Source organism: Pygocentrus nattereri, chromosome 11 (genome assembly GCF_015220715.1).
Source record: "Pygocentrus nattereri isolate fPygNat1 chromosome 11, fPygNat1.pri, whole genome shotgun sequence".
Lineage (NCBI taxonomy): Eukaryota > Metazoa > Chordata > Actinopteri > Characiformes > Serrasalmidae > Pygocentrus > Pygocentrus nattereri.
In genome coordinates, this window is record NC_051221.1 from 28,406,223 (window position 1) to 28,420,155 (window position 13,933).

The 13,933-nt window shown below is 40.6% G+C and overlaps 1 protein-coding gene across 2 annotated transcripts; it reads left to right on the forward strand.

The window, feature by feature from the left end:
• Positions 1-3,324: 3,324 nt before the first annotated feature.
• Positions 3,325-10,526, forward strand: alkbh3 (alkB homolog 3, alpha-ketoglutarate dependent dioxygenase). 2 transcript variants are annotated; one of them, XM_017699458.2, is made up of 10 exons: positions 3,325-3,450; positions 4,103-4,184; positions 4,850-4,923; positions 5,008-5,042; positions 5,153-5,200; positions 5,300-5,406; positions 6,039-6,127; positions 6,741-6,950; positions 7,353-7,451; positions 8,872-10,526. In XM_017699458.2, the coding sequence occupies exons 2-10, from the start codon at positions 4,112-4,114 to the stop codon at positions 8,986-8,988; spliced, it is 852 nt and encodes a 283-aa protein (XP_017554947.1). In that variant the 5' UTR covers positions 3,325-3,450; positions 4,103-4,111; the 3' UTR covers positions 8,989-10,526. The 2 variants fall into 2 exon arrangements, with proteins under 2 accessions (XP_017554947.1, XP_017554948.1); XM_017699459.2 differs by having other exon boundaries at positions 4,853-4,923.
• Positions 10,527-13,933: the final 3,407 nt, after the last annotated feature.

The window sequence follows — 13,933 nt, forward strand, 5'->3', positions numbered from 1 at the left end:
GTGTGGTTTGGTGTGTGTTGTTGTTGTGGTGTGTGTGTGTGTGTGTGTGTGTGTGTGTGTGTGTGTGGTTTTTTTTTTTTTTTTTTTTTCTCCTCCCCTCTCCCCCCTCATCAGGAAAATAGTCCACTTTATAAAACCATTTTCTAAAAACAAAAACATTGAAATCATATCTGTACCTGCAGATAAATTCTTATTTAAAAATCAGCATCAGACAGATGTTTAAATGTGACCAATACTTAAAACAAAAATCTGATTTTTTTGTATTGTATTCCAGATGACCACAATTTTTAGGTGATGCTGGGCTACTGTGCTTGGTTTTGCATTTTATTAATTACACTGCAGGTTTTTTTTTTTCTTTTTCATAAAGTTAATTTGGGTGGATCTAGGCCCAGGTTTTGCATTTTAAAAATCTTTATCAGCTTTGGCAGATATGTACATGAAAAATGTTGGATATCAATGCCCACAGTTGACTGCTGCCAAACTTTTCATACAGTGGTAGCATGCTTTATTTACTCTGGGACTATGGTATCACACAGGAACAGTGACCAGATGATTTATCCTAATGTGTCTTCAGCTTTACTCTGAATTGGACAAAGAGGGAAGCCTATAGAACATGGGTGTCCAGTCTTATCCACAAAGGGCTTGTGTGACTAGCTTTTTATTCCAAACAATCTGATGCAGACCTGACTACACCTGATCAGGCATGCTCCTTCTTTGCTGAAATGAAAACGTGCATCCACACTGGCACACCCCTAGAGGTGGGGAATGTGATCATATCATTATCATGATAAATGATATGCTTTTGTGACCATACCAAACTCAAAGAATACTGACCAACTGTATGCTTGATTTAAAAAAGAGAGCATTGGCTCCTGAGTGGCAGAATTGTCTTAGCACTGACCCCATGATCAGGAGATCACAAGTCTGATTCCTGGTGATAATGAGAGTCCATGAGAACACAGCTGGCCTTGCTCTCTTTGGGTGGCTACCTCAGGAGGAGAAAGCTGAGATAGTTTGCAGTGATAACCTAAAAGGAAAACGACTTGACCAACAGCCCTATCCTTTCATTATTATCAGCTCAGCTTGGATATGAGTAACGTTTGAGTAGTTTTGCGTGGAGGCTTTTAAGTACTGCCTCAGTGAAGATCTAATATATATTATACACTGCTCAAAAAAATAAAGGGAACACTCAAATAACGCATCGTAGATCGGAATGAATGAAATATTCTCATTGAATACTTTGTTCTGTACAAAGTTGAATGTGCTGACAACAAAATCACACAAAAATCATCAATGGAAATCAAATTTATTAACCAATGGAGGCCTGGATTTGGAGTCACACACAAAATTAAAGTGGAAAAACACACTACAGGCTGATCCAACTTTGATGTGATGTCCTTAAAACAAGTCAAAATGAGGCTCAGTATTGTGTGTGGCCTCCACGTGCCTGTATGACCTCCCTACAACGCTTGGGCATGCTCCTGATGAGGTGACGGATGGTCTCCTGTGCAGCTCATCCAGGATGGCACATCAATGCGAGCTGTGGCAAGAAGGTTTGCTGTGTCTGTCAGCGTAGTGTCCAGAGGCTGAAGGTGCTACCAGGAGACGTGGTGGAGGCTGTAGGAGGGCAGAACCCATCAGCAGGACGGCTACCTCCGCCTTTGTGCAAGGAGGAACAGGAGGAGCACTGCCAGAGCCCTGCAAAATGACCTCCAGCAGGCCACAAATGTGCATGTGTCTGCACAAACGGTTAGAAACCGACTCCATGAGGATGGTATGAGGGCCCGACGTCCACAGATGGGGGTTGTGCTCACAGCCCAACACCGTGCAGGATGCTTGGCATTTGCCAGAGAACACCAGGATTAGCAAATTCACCACTGGCGCCCTGTGCTCTTCACAGCTGAAAGCAGGTTCACACTGAGCACATGTGACAGACATGACAGAGTCTGGTGACGCCATGGAGAGCGATCTGCTGCCTGCAACATCCTTCAGCATGACCGGTTTGGCAGTGGGTCAGTAATGGTGTGGGGTGGCATTTTTTGGAGGGCTGCACAGCCCTCCATGTGCTCACCAGAGGTAGCCTGACTGCCATTAGATACCGAGATGAGATCCTCAGACCCCTGGTGAGACCATATGCTGGTGCGGTTGGCCCTGGGTTCCTCCTAATGCAGGACAATGCTTGACCTCATGTTGCTGGAGTGTGTCAGCAGTTCCTGCAAGATGAAGGCACTGAAGCTATGGACTGGCCCGCCCGTTCCCCAGACCTGAATCCGATTGAGTCTGGGAGGAGATCCGCCACCTCATCAGGAGCATGCCCAGGTGTTGTAGGGAGGTCATACAGGCACGTGGAGGCCACACACAATACTGAGCCTCATTTTGACTTATTTTAAGGACATTACATCAAAGTTGGATCAGCCTTATTAAAGTATTAAATGAGAATATTTCATTCATTCAGATCTAGGATGTGTTATTTGAGTGTTCCCTTTATTTTTTTGAGCAGTGTGTGTGTGTGTGTGTGTGTGTGTGTATGTGTATATATGTGTATATATATATATATGTATGTGTGTATATATATATATATATATATATATATATATATATATATATATATATATACACACACACACACACACACACACACACACACACACACACACACACGAAAGATATCAGTGGGTCGGATGACCCTAACTCTCCCCCATCACTTATCGCAATGCTAGCCAAAGCAGTCTTCTGTAGGTGACATAACAGAGCTGATGGTTAGCGCTCTCCTCTGAGCACATTCAGCTGTCTAGTGATGTTACATTAGTGGCAGTTCAGAAAGTTGCAGTGACTGGCTTCACAAGACTCAGAGGAATCCTGTGCTAGCCTTCACCCTCCTCTCATGTGCTTGGTATTTTGCATGGTGATTTTGCATGTTTATATGTATTGTGGTATGATCTTTTTCTCACATTGCTCACCCATAGACAGCCCTGCTATAAACCACCCTGAGAGCTCACTTTACCTTCTGTGTGCGCCCTGTGGCTTGAGTTTGGGACTGCCGTTTTAGTTTGGCAAATAAAGATATAATCTGAGATTATATACAGCAACAGAAAATTAATTGCTGAAGTACCTAAATTAAAACTCATATCCCTACCAAATGTCAAGAGGGTTTTATAGGAGGGTTTTACACTGAAGTTAATTCAATTTAATTAAATTCATATCGATTATATTTGTTATGACCGGTATAATGCAGGTTTCTCTGGTACGTGTACTGGATGATAATATAATTTATACACCAAACGCTGCTGACCTTGAACTACGTAGGAACTATTGTGCAGATGGTGGCTAAATAAAGTCGGACGTATTAATGGGACGCTCTGTGAATAAGTCTGCAATATACTGAAGCGGTTTCTTATAAAACTCACCTTTATACAAAGAGATAGATATCCTTCAGTTCGGCCATCACACGTGAGCTCTCTTACTCGAATGCTGAGCCTTTCTGCACGTCTTGAATGAAGGCTGACATGCTTATCGGACCGGATTTGTGAAAGTTTCTTGGTGTTGATTCTAACGTTAGCATGCATGCTAAGTTAATGTTCGTGTCCGCCTCAGACTTTCAGAGAACTTACAGCTCCACCGTGTGTGACACATGTGTAATTCTACCTCTTACCCATTCAAGTGTGTAATAATTTAGTCCGAGGGTAAATGAAATCGAAAACGAGGAAACTGCAGAGCTTTGTATTTTAGCTTTGGCCACACTGTTGTAACTGCACGGTTCATGCTGAAATTCGCCTGAAGGTGCCAGCAAAGTCCCATTTACTAGAGACCATATAGCTTATTAGAGTCAGGGCGAATGCCATTTTACCCCTACTCCCTACGAAGTGCGCTTTATAGGTCTTAAAATAATGCGTCCTCTACCCTAACAGTGCATAATATGTCTCGCAACGAGCCATTAGGGGTACCGTCATGGTGTGCATAATTCCCTCTTAGACAGTCGAAAAAGCTGAGAAACTGAAAAGAAGGCGAAGCTCACATAGTGCACTATATTTGGAGTAGCAATTGAAATTGAACCTATGTGAATGTATAAGATTTTTTTCATAACAAAGATTTTCCTCTTTAGTTGAACTGTATGAGTGACAAACGTCAGAGAGCGAGGGTGCAGGGCTCCTGGGCCAAACCTGGGGCCAAACCAGCATCCTCTGGTAAGCAAACTCTTCTGTCTTCTTCCAGTAAAAACTAGTCCTTGATAGCATTTCACAAAGTAGGTCAGTAAATGAGTAAGGTCGACAGCATTGGAGTTTAGCAGGGTACTTTGTGCCTACCTCTTCTAGACAGGCCTGACATTTGGTTAAAATTATTTGGTTAACTGAGAAATGCTGCTTTGTGAACTACCCTTTTATCCCAGCCTTGACATTGTCCTGAATTAAATGGAACTTTTAGACCGAATGTGGGTCTATGCCCAGTGGGTAGCACTGTCACCTCACAGCTAGAATGGCCTGGGTTCGATTCCCTGCCACAGTCCTTTCTGCATGGAGTTTGCATGTTGTTCCCTTGTCTTCGTGGCTTTCCTCCCACAGTCCAAAGACATGCAGTCAGGCCAATTGGACACACAAAAGTGCCCCTAGGTGTGTGTGAATGTATGTGGCTGTCTGTCTGCCCTGCTATGGACTGGTGACCTTATTATCCATGTTGTATCCTGTCTTCCACGCAGTGACTACTGGGATAGACTAAAGCTACCTCCGCAAAAAGCGGCTTTGAAAGTGTGTTTGTGTCTGCAACTTTATTTTTAATACAAAGAATAAAAGCATGCAGGAGATTTTACTCATGAAGGGATGAATACATGATAGATGTCATCTCACTGTGTCAGTAGCAGGTAGGCAGCCAACACCTGGGTCATGGAACGCTGGTCCAAGAACATATGAGTTCCATCAGCCAGCTGATGTAAGTGACAAATAATAGTCTTGTGTTTTGAGGCTTGAGGGTAGAGTTGATATCTTTCTCCTCATGTCTGCAAATTTATTCCAGCCGGTCAGAGTGATACCCGTGGAAAAGGCGATAGAGTAAGTGATCTTTATTTTCTTACTGATACATGAGCTCTTTGTTTTTTTAGTACATAACTTGGAAAATGCAGGAATATAAATAAAAGTGCAATTTTTTTTCTTTTCCTCAGAGAGGCTGGGGACTATGAGATCAGCAAAGGTCCCACTGGAGTGTCCAGGTAGTATTGCATAGATAATTAATAAGATATTTCCATTTGAGACTGTCCTGCTCCAAAGGTGTGGTCTCTCTACACCCCATTGTCTATTTTTCTTTCCAGACTGCGGCTTCTCCCTGGGTTTCTGCCGCTGGAGGAGGCAGACTGGATGTTTGCTACTCTGCTGGCTGAGCTACCATGGTCACAGAAGACTAATTATGGCACTATGGGTAAGTGATAACAAATGAAGGACAGAAAACATTCACTCTTAGTATGATCAATTAGAAAGCCCAGTTCCAATTCTAAGCTGTGAAACAAAAGTTAACAAGGTAAACGAGTAAGTGTGTACGTGCACGCATGTGCATGTGTGTGTGTGTGTATGATGACTCATTCTTTCCAGTCCTTCTTCCTCTCTAAATTGGCAGACCAGCTACTGCCTCCAGTACTTTGGTTGATCCTTTCCAGAAGTAGCAGCATGTTAAAAAGCCTTAAATATAACAAAGGAATAAATATTTGCTTTGGACAAGCAATACAAAGTCTAACTGAGGCTCTCATGGAGCTCTTTTTGTTGAAACATATTTTTCTTCAGATAAGCGGTTCAGTTTATTCCCATATTCGGAACAAGCAGAAAATAGGTGTTTAAAAACCCACACGTTGGGTACTGCCATTGTCTGTACACTGCTTACAAAGAAAATGAAATAAAGTAAACTACAAAGAAAAGGACGTGCAAAAACTAGTTGAATTTCTTGTGTCTTTGTACAAACATACATTCTTATGTATGCTACCACAATCTTGAGAACATGGGAATAAATCATTAAGCACAGGTGCTCTGTATGGCGTTGTCGAATGTTTCCTGCCTCAGGTGAAGCATATGACGAACCCCGGCTGACCTGCTGGTATGGAGAACTACCTTACACATATTCTCACTCCACGATGCAAGCCAACCCTCAGGTCTCAACTTTTCTTTATGCATTTTATTCTCATTATAACTTTTAATTGATTCAGTATGTCTGAAGATCATATTGGTCTTCGTGAGAGCCCTATACAAATGTATCATTCCTGAATTGTGTGTTGCTGCTATATTGTTTTTCACCTGATATTTATAGAAACAGAATGCTTTCAGCCAGTTTGCATGATCGTTTGTATAGTATCAAAGTTGGTATTTTAAAAATCAGAAGTATTAATGGTAATTGTTTATTAGAATTTGTTCTGGCGAGTGCTCACACAAACGGACATAATAAAAATCAAACTGTAATAAAACATTGTTTTAAAGATGTACGTTTACATGATATTGACGTGTGCAAAATTATCCAGGTGCAGGTAGATTAGACAGGGACTGATAAAGGCATCAGCTGTTCTAGTTATAATATAATATATGGAACTAAAAATGTACAGGAAAAGTGTATACATGCAATTAAAGATATATACACAGCACTTTGTGCATTTATGTAGCCTTGGGAACTATATATGTATCTCTCTATACACACACAGACACACACACAAACCTATCTTGTTTTGTTTTCTTTTTCTCCCACTCATACACATGATTTTCTTATTCCCATAGTGGCATCCTGTCCTCATAACACTACGCCAGGCCATTGAGCAGGAGACCTCACACACGTTTAACTCGCTACTATGTAACTTATACCGTGATGGAAAGGACAGCATTGCCTGGCACAGTGATGATGAAGCTTCTTTAGGCCCTCACCCCTCCATTGCCTCCCTCAGTCTAGGGGACACACGAGTCTTTAGTCTCCGGAAGAAACCGCCCCTAGTGAGTCAGTGGTCTTGTTCTTGCTTACAGCATTTGTCTTCATAAGTAGCAGTGAGAGAAATGCCAGCAAACTTCCTAAATATCTGCTAACTGGTTTCAGTGTTTGGAAGGTGCACTGCCATGTAAACATTTTGAAGGATAAGTGGACATGTGTGCATGAGTGTCACTGGCATTAGTCAAAATTGCTTCAGCAATAGCAGCAATGTTTATGGAGAAAATTGCCATGTTGTTTACTTAAAAAAAGCACTTTAAAATCTTCTGTAATGTTTTCTTCTTCATTTCATTCTTAATTGCCCCTCATGGATAAATTAGTTCTGCAGCTCGACATCTGAGCAGTCAACATGTTATTTTAGTGTACATATGTAATTTTTTATATATACAAATGGAATTTCTGTGTTGTAGGAGGAGAAAGGGGATTACACATATGCAGAGAAACTGAGGATACCGCTGAGCCATGGGACTCTCCTAATTATGGAGGGATGTACTCAAGAAGACTGGCAGGTATAGTTTGACCTGTTACTACCTGTAATAGGTATCTGTACACTCATAATTCTCTAAGAGAGCATTTACTTTGATCATGAGTTCTTTCTGGCATTGTGTAAAAATGGCAGCTTTGACTTTATCTTATCGGTTGTGCCAATTAAGTTGAGTGTTTTACCACAACTTTGGTCTGATCAAATTTAGCATGATTGCCTGGGTATAAACATTGCGTTATTTTTTCCTCCATTGTCAATTTAAGGTGTGGTTAAACTTATTCTTATAATATCTGTTCTGTATTAATAGAATTCTTCACTGCATAGACTGTGAAAGTAAAGAAAGATACAACAGAAATGAAATGTTACTACTTTCATTGACTGTTGCCGCTAAAGGACGGCCTCTTAAAGAAATGTGCCCACTAATCGTCACCAGCTGACTCGCACTGATGGCTTTTGAAATTCAAATGCACATGTACACTCTATTTGCTGATGTGTATCAGGGTGAGAAGACAAGGAAAAAGGTTTCATACTGCACAGTTCTCTGCAGTGCTTACAAGGCAGTTGATGGAAAACATGAGGGGCTAAAATGGACATGTACGCAATGCTCCAAGCTCTGTGCTGTTTGCATGTGTAAAAAGATCGGACTAGCCTGTTCTCCGCCTTCACTGAATTGTCAGCTAAATGCTAAAAGCCTGTTGGAGATCATTCTCCCCTGCTGTAGAGGTGCTATTAGATGCTGGCACAGAATATAGCAATGGGCCTTTTCAGGGAACACAAAGAAGGGGGGGGGTCAAGGACATTTTATGGTAACACCTGAAGACTGTCTCTTAGGCCCATACTTTGATCTAGGAATGTACCAGAAAGCTCTTGGTGGAACTTTTTAGTCAGACACAAATAAGGCTTACTAAAGCCAAACATGGGTGACTTTCTAAAGAGTGCTTTGAAAACACACTAAATATTTATAGCTCTTGAGACACATTGCATAACTGTAAAGGAGTGTTGGCAAACTTTGCTGGGAGAACTTTGCTGTAGATACGGATTCCCCAGGGACCGTCTCGGATTACACTATTCTGAATTTGCAGTCAGAAATATGTACCAGACTGGTCACTTAGTAGACAAGCCTAGACAGCAACAACATGGTCAGCATGACCCCAGAGGACATTCACACGGAAAACAGATGGTAATGAATATATGTCCAATGTTCATCATGAGATCAATAGCACTGTGCTGGCAATGTGCTCTGACTGAATTTGGGGGAAATAAAACTTTCAATGAGCTATTTTTGAAATGGTGAATGAAGCTGTTAGTGACCATTTTACCTTGTGTTTTAAGTTAATCTACCACAGACCTTTTTAGAAGTATTGCTCAGTTATGTTGTTGTTGTAAAAAATGTTACTTATCTGCTCTTTTGTTCATGATGTCACTGTCCTGGGTCTATTAAACAGCATCAGGTGGCGAAGGAGTACCACGACCGAGGGCCTAGGATAAATCTGACCTTCCGTACTATCTATCCAGAACCACATCCCTCCAGGATGGATAATAATGGAGAATTGAGACAATAAGAGCCAGAAGATATATGAACAAATGCAGGCCATTCGCAGAGATGGAGAGGATGAGGCTGAAAAAAGATTTTCACTCACACTTGCCAAACATCAACAAAATGGTGATGGATTGTGTCCTCCCATTTGCCAAATACAGCCACTGATTGATCATAACATAATCTCTCGTCGAGTAAATTATTCTTTCAGGATGGTGTTTAGATAGTGTTCTGTTTTGATTTTTGGGAGATCATTCATCTCAGTACTGCTAAATGTGTTCCTCACTTTTTTCAAACATGGAAGTTCGCTGTATAAGTGAGACCTATTTACAAGAAGAATGTGAAGTTAAATATATATTAATATTATTTAAATATAGTGGTTTCTTTTCAATAACATCTCTAAAGAGTGCAAAGGTGTTAGTTTTCGGTTTCTTTGAGGCTACTTTTTGTTGGACTACTATAATAAAATGTGGAAGAACAACTGTAAGTGCCTAATACTTGTAATAACCATGTATCCAAAGTCATGTTTATATGTAGAAAATAGTTATGTAATTTTCACAGGTGAAAGTTTTTTATTTGTTTTAAGAAAAATTTTCACAGCCTATAGGAGTATTAAAGTTACTATAGCAAACAGCCTTTGTGATAGCATTATAACCTTATTCAGAGTATTGTTTACCCTAGGATCATGTGTGGAGTGGTTAGCAGAATCTATGAAGATATTTAGTGGCAACCTAGCCAATAATTTGTTATATAATAGACATAATGCATGTGGTAAAAGTGTGGGTTTTTTACATGCACGAAAGCTGCACTGCTCTGGCTCTTGTACGCAGTGAGTCATGGTGTAGTTTCTCTGAAGTTGTTTAAGACCTGAATGGGCGCCTGTGTTTTCACATATGTCACAGCTTAGGTTGGACGGGTGTGTAATAACAGTCATAAATACAGAAGTAAGTGTTTAGCGTGAAAGTAACATTCAAATGGGCTACACCCGTTGAGCGATAATTAAACTATTACTATTAAGTCATGTTAGGATTTCTTTCAGGACCTTTTTGAAGATTGTCAAAAAATTTGATTCCGTTTAAGGCTCAAGAAAAATGTATGGTTTGCAGAAAGTCTGACTATAGACATCCCTAAATATGAAGTAGGGTATTTTGTAGTTGTAATCTATTCTTATGTTTTGGTTCTTTGGGAAATGCTAAACTCGAGTTAAGATTTTAACCAGTGACCTATATCAAAGCATTTAGACACTGAAATAGTATAAATCTCTCATTGTTATCCTCTTCTAGTGATTTGTTGCAGAACTTTAATTAAAGCTTCATTGTGTACCCTAATACTTCACAGTCATTGCTTTAGGCGGCTTGTAAGAGTCTATAAAAACTGACCTGTGTTTGGAAAGTCAAGTCTTTGCTCCCTCTGTTCTGGAATGCAGTACCTCATGCTGTTTATTGTAATGGGTACACTGGGCCTAACCTTCTGACTCAACTTGTGGTCTGTGTGAGAAAGAAACAGACAAAGAGTACACACTGACTTGCCAAATGTTGCCAAATAAACTTTTATTTGTAAATAGATGTGAGTACTTATTGCAAGACTACAGTGCAAATGCACTTACAGACACAGGCCAGCTGGTTGCTTTGTTTTGATTAGTCCCTACAGCTGTTGTAAACGGCATAACTATTTGTAAAAGGATTGTCCACTAATGTCTGCACATTGTATTGCATGCTTTCTTTGCAATGTTAAAAGTTAAGTGATACTTTTTTTAATCCCACAAACAGGGAAATTCCACCTCCACATTTAACCCATCCATGAAGTGAAACACCACATACACACACACTAGGGGGTAGTGAGCACACTTACCCGGAGCGGTGGGCAGGCCTATGCACGGTGCCCGGGGAGCAATTAGGGGTTAGGTGTCTTGCTCAAGGACACCTCAGTCATGGACTGTTGGCCCTGGGGATTGAACCAGCAACCTTCCAGTCACAGGGCTAGTTCCCTAACCTCCAGCCCATGGTTGCCCCCAGATAAGATAAGAGCATAGCATTGTCAGTGTAGTACTAATCGCTGTGATTTTGACTGTGGAGTGTTGTTGGTGCCAGATGGGCTAGTGAGTTTTTTTATAACTGCTGATCTCCTGGGAATTTCACATAGAGCAGTCCCTATAGTTTACTCAGAATGGTGCAATAAGTAATAAATAATTAACTGAGTACCAGTTCTACAAACAAACAGAAATGTCCTGTTGATCAATGGAACATGGCCAGACTGGGCCAAGCTAATAGAAAGACTAATATAACTCAGATTAATACTGTACATCTATTTCTATCACCATCTCAGAATGCATAACACATAGCAAAATTTGAGGCAGATGGGCTACAACAGCTGAAGACCACTTCTGCTTCCACTTCTGTCGGCTAAGAACAGAAAGCCGAGCCTACAGTGGGGACAGGCTAACCGAAACTAGACGGTTAACAACTGGAAAAATGTAGCCTGGTTTGATGAATTTTTAACCACACAGAGTAGGATTAGAATTTGGTGGAGGTGGTGTAGTGGTGTGGGGAATATTTTCTTGACACACTTTGAGCCTGTTCATACCAATCAGTTGTGGTTTTAAAGCCACAGTATATTTAAATATTGTTGTTGACCATGTGCATCCCTTCATGGCCACAATTCACCCAATGTCTAATGGCTACTTCCAGCATGATGATGCACCATGTCACAAAGCAAAAGCCATCTCAAACATGAACGTGACAGTGAGGCCTTCCCTGCCACACAGATCTGAATCCAACAAAACACCTTTGCGATATCGCAGAACGGGAGATTCACACCATGACAGTGCACCTGAAAAATCTGCAATATGTCAACATGGACCGGAATCTCAAAGGATATTTCCAACATCTTGTGGAATGCATCTCACAAAGCATTGAGGCTGTTCTGAGAGCAAAGGGAGGTCAAACCCAGTATTACTATAGTGTTCCTAATTAAGTGCTCTGTGACTATATCTTAATGGTGAGATGAACTTGTGGAAATCTACAAGCAATCTGCAGCAAAAAATGGTCTGGGATTTTTCCTGCTAGCTGGCTAATATTCCTGCTACCTGCTACAAAGACAAATATTGCATCTCTGGTTATTACACTTATCAGTGGATTTCTTTATAGCTGTGTTGGTGGTAGTAGAGGGGATGGGGGGATTCCTCATGGTTGTCTGTCATGTTTGCAAAGTGCATGCAGGGTTTTGTGGTAAGAGAACACTGATGGACAAAAATGCAAAATAAAAACAGGAAACAGAATAATTCATTCTGTCAAACAGGGATGCAACAGTACATGACATGGCAAATATCATATTAAATGCGAATTTTAAGGTGGAATGCCCCTTTAAAAACAAAGGTGCCATAGAAGTAGCACTTTTGGTTCCCTGAATAATGTTTTAATGGATGGTTCATTAAAGAACAACTTTTGTAAATGAGATGTGTGAATCTGAAGTGTTCAAGTTTCAAAACCTCCACACGATGAAAATATTTTTTATGAATAAAGGCTTTTCCAAGAACCATATGTCAAAGCCGAGAACGGCGTACCTTTGAAATTTGTTGAAATACTGCCATGTTATTATGTATAGTAAACCTAGGTCTCATCATGTTCTTGTACACAAACATCTATGAAACCGTGAAGCTTGGCCTAAACACAGCATCACACATAGAAGCCTGGGAATTACTTTATTAGCTCAGCTAGAATATTTGTTGTCAGTGCTAGAAAACAACTGACTGACTGCTTTCAGTTACATCACAGCCATACAGCTCCTCTTTCCACTCACCCTGCCACCTTTGGCCCATTAGTACAGCACAGGCTGGAAACAGAGGACTATGCTAATCTCAGCGTGTGACATCTACTCAAACAGAAAGCTCTCTGTCATCGTGGCCACGTCAGAATTCAACCCCCTCTTATTTCAGGTATGTGCTTCTATACACAGAGGTACTATCTATATTATATATGTAATATAAGGTTAAAATGAGACCAAACTACATGGACGCGATCATTTGCATGGCATGACGTGATGCTAATGATAAAACTTAAGGCTGATTTAGTAGGCCAGTCTATCCAGCACCACCCAAAACCACCACCACCTCCCCCAACACACACACACACACACAAACACACAACATCCCCAGGCCTCCCTGTTTCCTGTTGATGAGGGGAATACTCCTCCCCTTCTTGCACTACTCTTGTAACTCAAAACAGTTCACAATGTGTGCTCCACAAAGTGTACTGTGGTTAAGAACGCTGTGACTGCTGTTTTATACGACCCTCGTATGTAAAGTAATATTTCTCTGAATGGTTCACAGTGACTCACTGTAGATGTGTTAAACTCATGTGGTAAAGCAAAAAAAAATTCTGAGTTACTGCTGCAAATATCCACAGTCTGTTTTTGCCTTTACCTTGACACAACTGGCTGTTCTGTGACTTTTTGGTTATGACTATATTTGTTCTTTCTTTTATACACACACACACAATATATATATATATATATATATATATATATATATATATATATATATATATATATATATATATATATATATATACTGCTCAAAAAAATAAAGGGAACACTCAAATAACACATCCTAGATCTGAATGAATGAAATATTCTCATTGAATACTTTGTTCTGTACAAAGTTGAATGTGCTGACAACAAAATCACACAAAAATCATCAATGGAAATCAAATTTATTAACCAATGGAGGCCTGGATTTGGAGTCACACACAAAATTAAAGTGGAAAAACACACTACAGGCTGATCCAACTTTGATGTAATGTCCTTAAAATAAGTCAAAATGAGGCTCAGTATTGTGTGTGGCCTCCACGTGCCTGTATGACCTCCCTACAACACCTGGGCATGCTCCTGATGAGGTGGCGGATGGTCTCCTGAGGGATCTCCTCCCAGACTCAATCGGATTCAGGTCTGGGGAACGGGCGGGCCAGTCCATA

What these genes read in the sequence shown, in the direction of transcription:
- alkbh3 (XM_017699458.2), top strand. Translation starts at nt 4,112, where the DNA reads ATGAGTGACAAACGTCAGAGAGCGAGGGTGCAGGGCTCCTGGGCCAAA. An exon ending in CCCGTGGAAAAGGCGATAGA is followed by an intron (nt 5,043 to 5,152) that starts GTAAGTGATCTT and finishes TCTTTTCCTCAG; the next exon opens with AGAGGCTGGGGACTATGAGA. An exon ending in TCCGGAAGAAACCGCCCCTA is followed by an intron (nt 6,951 to 7,352) that starts GTGAGTCAGTGG and finishes TCTGTGTTGTAG; the next exon opens with GAGGAGAAAGGGGATTACAC.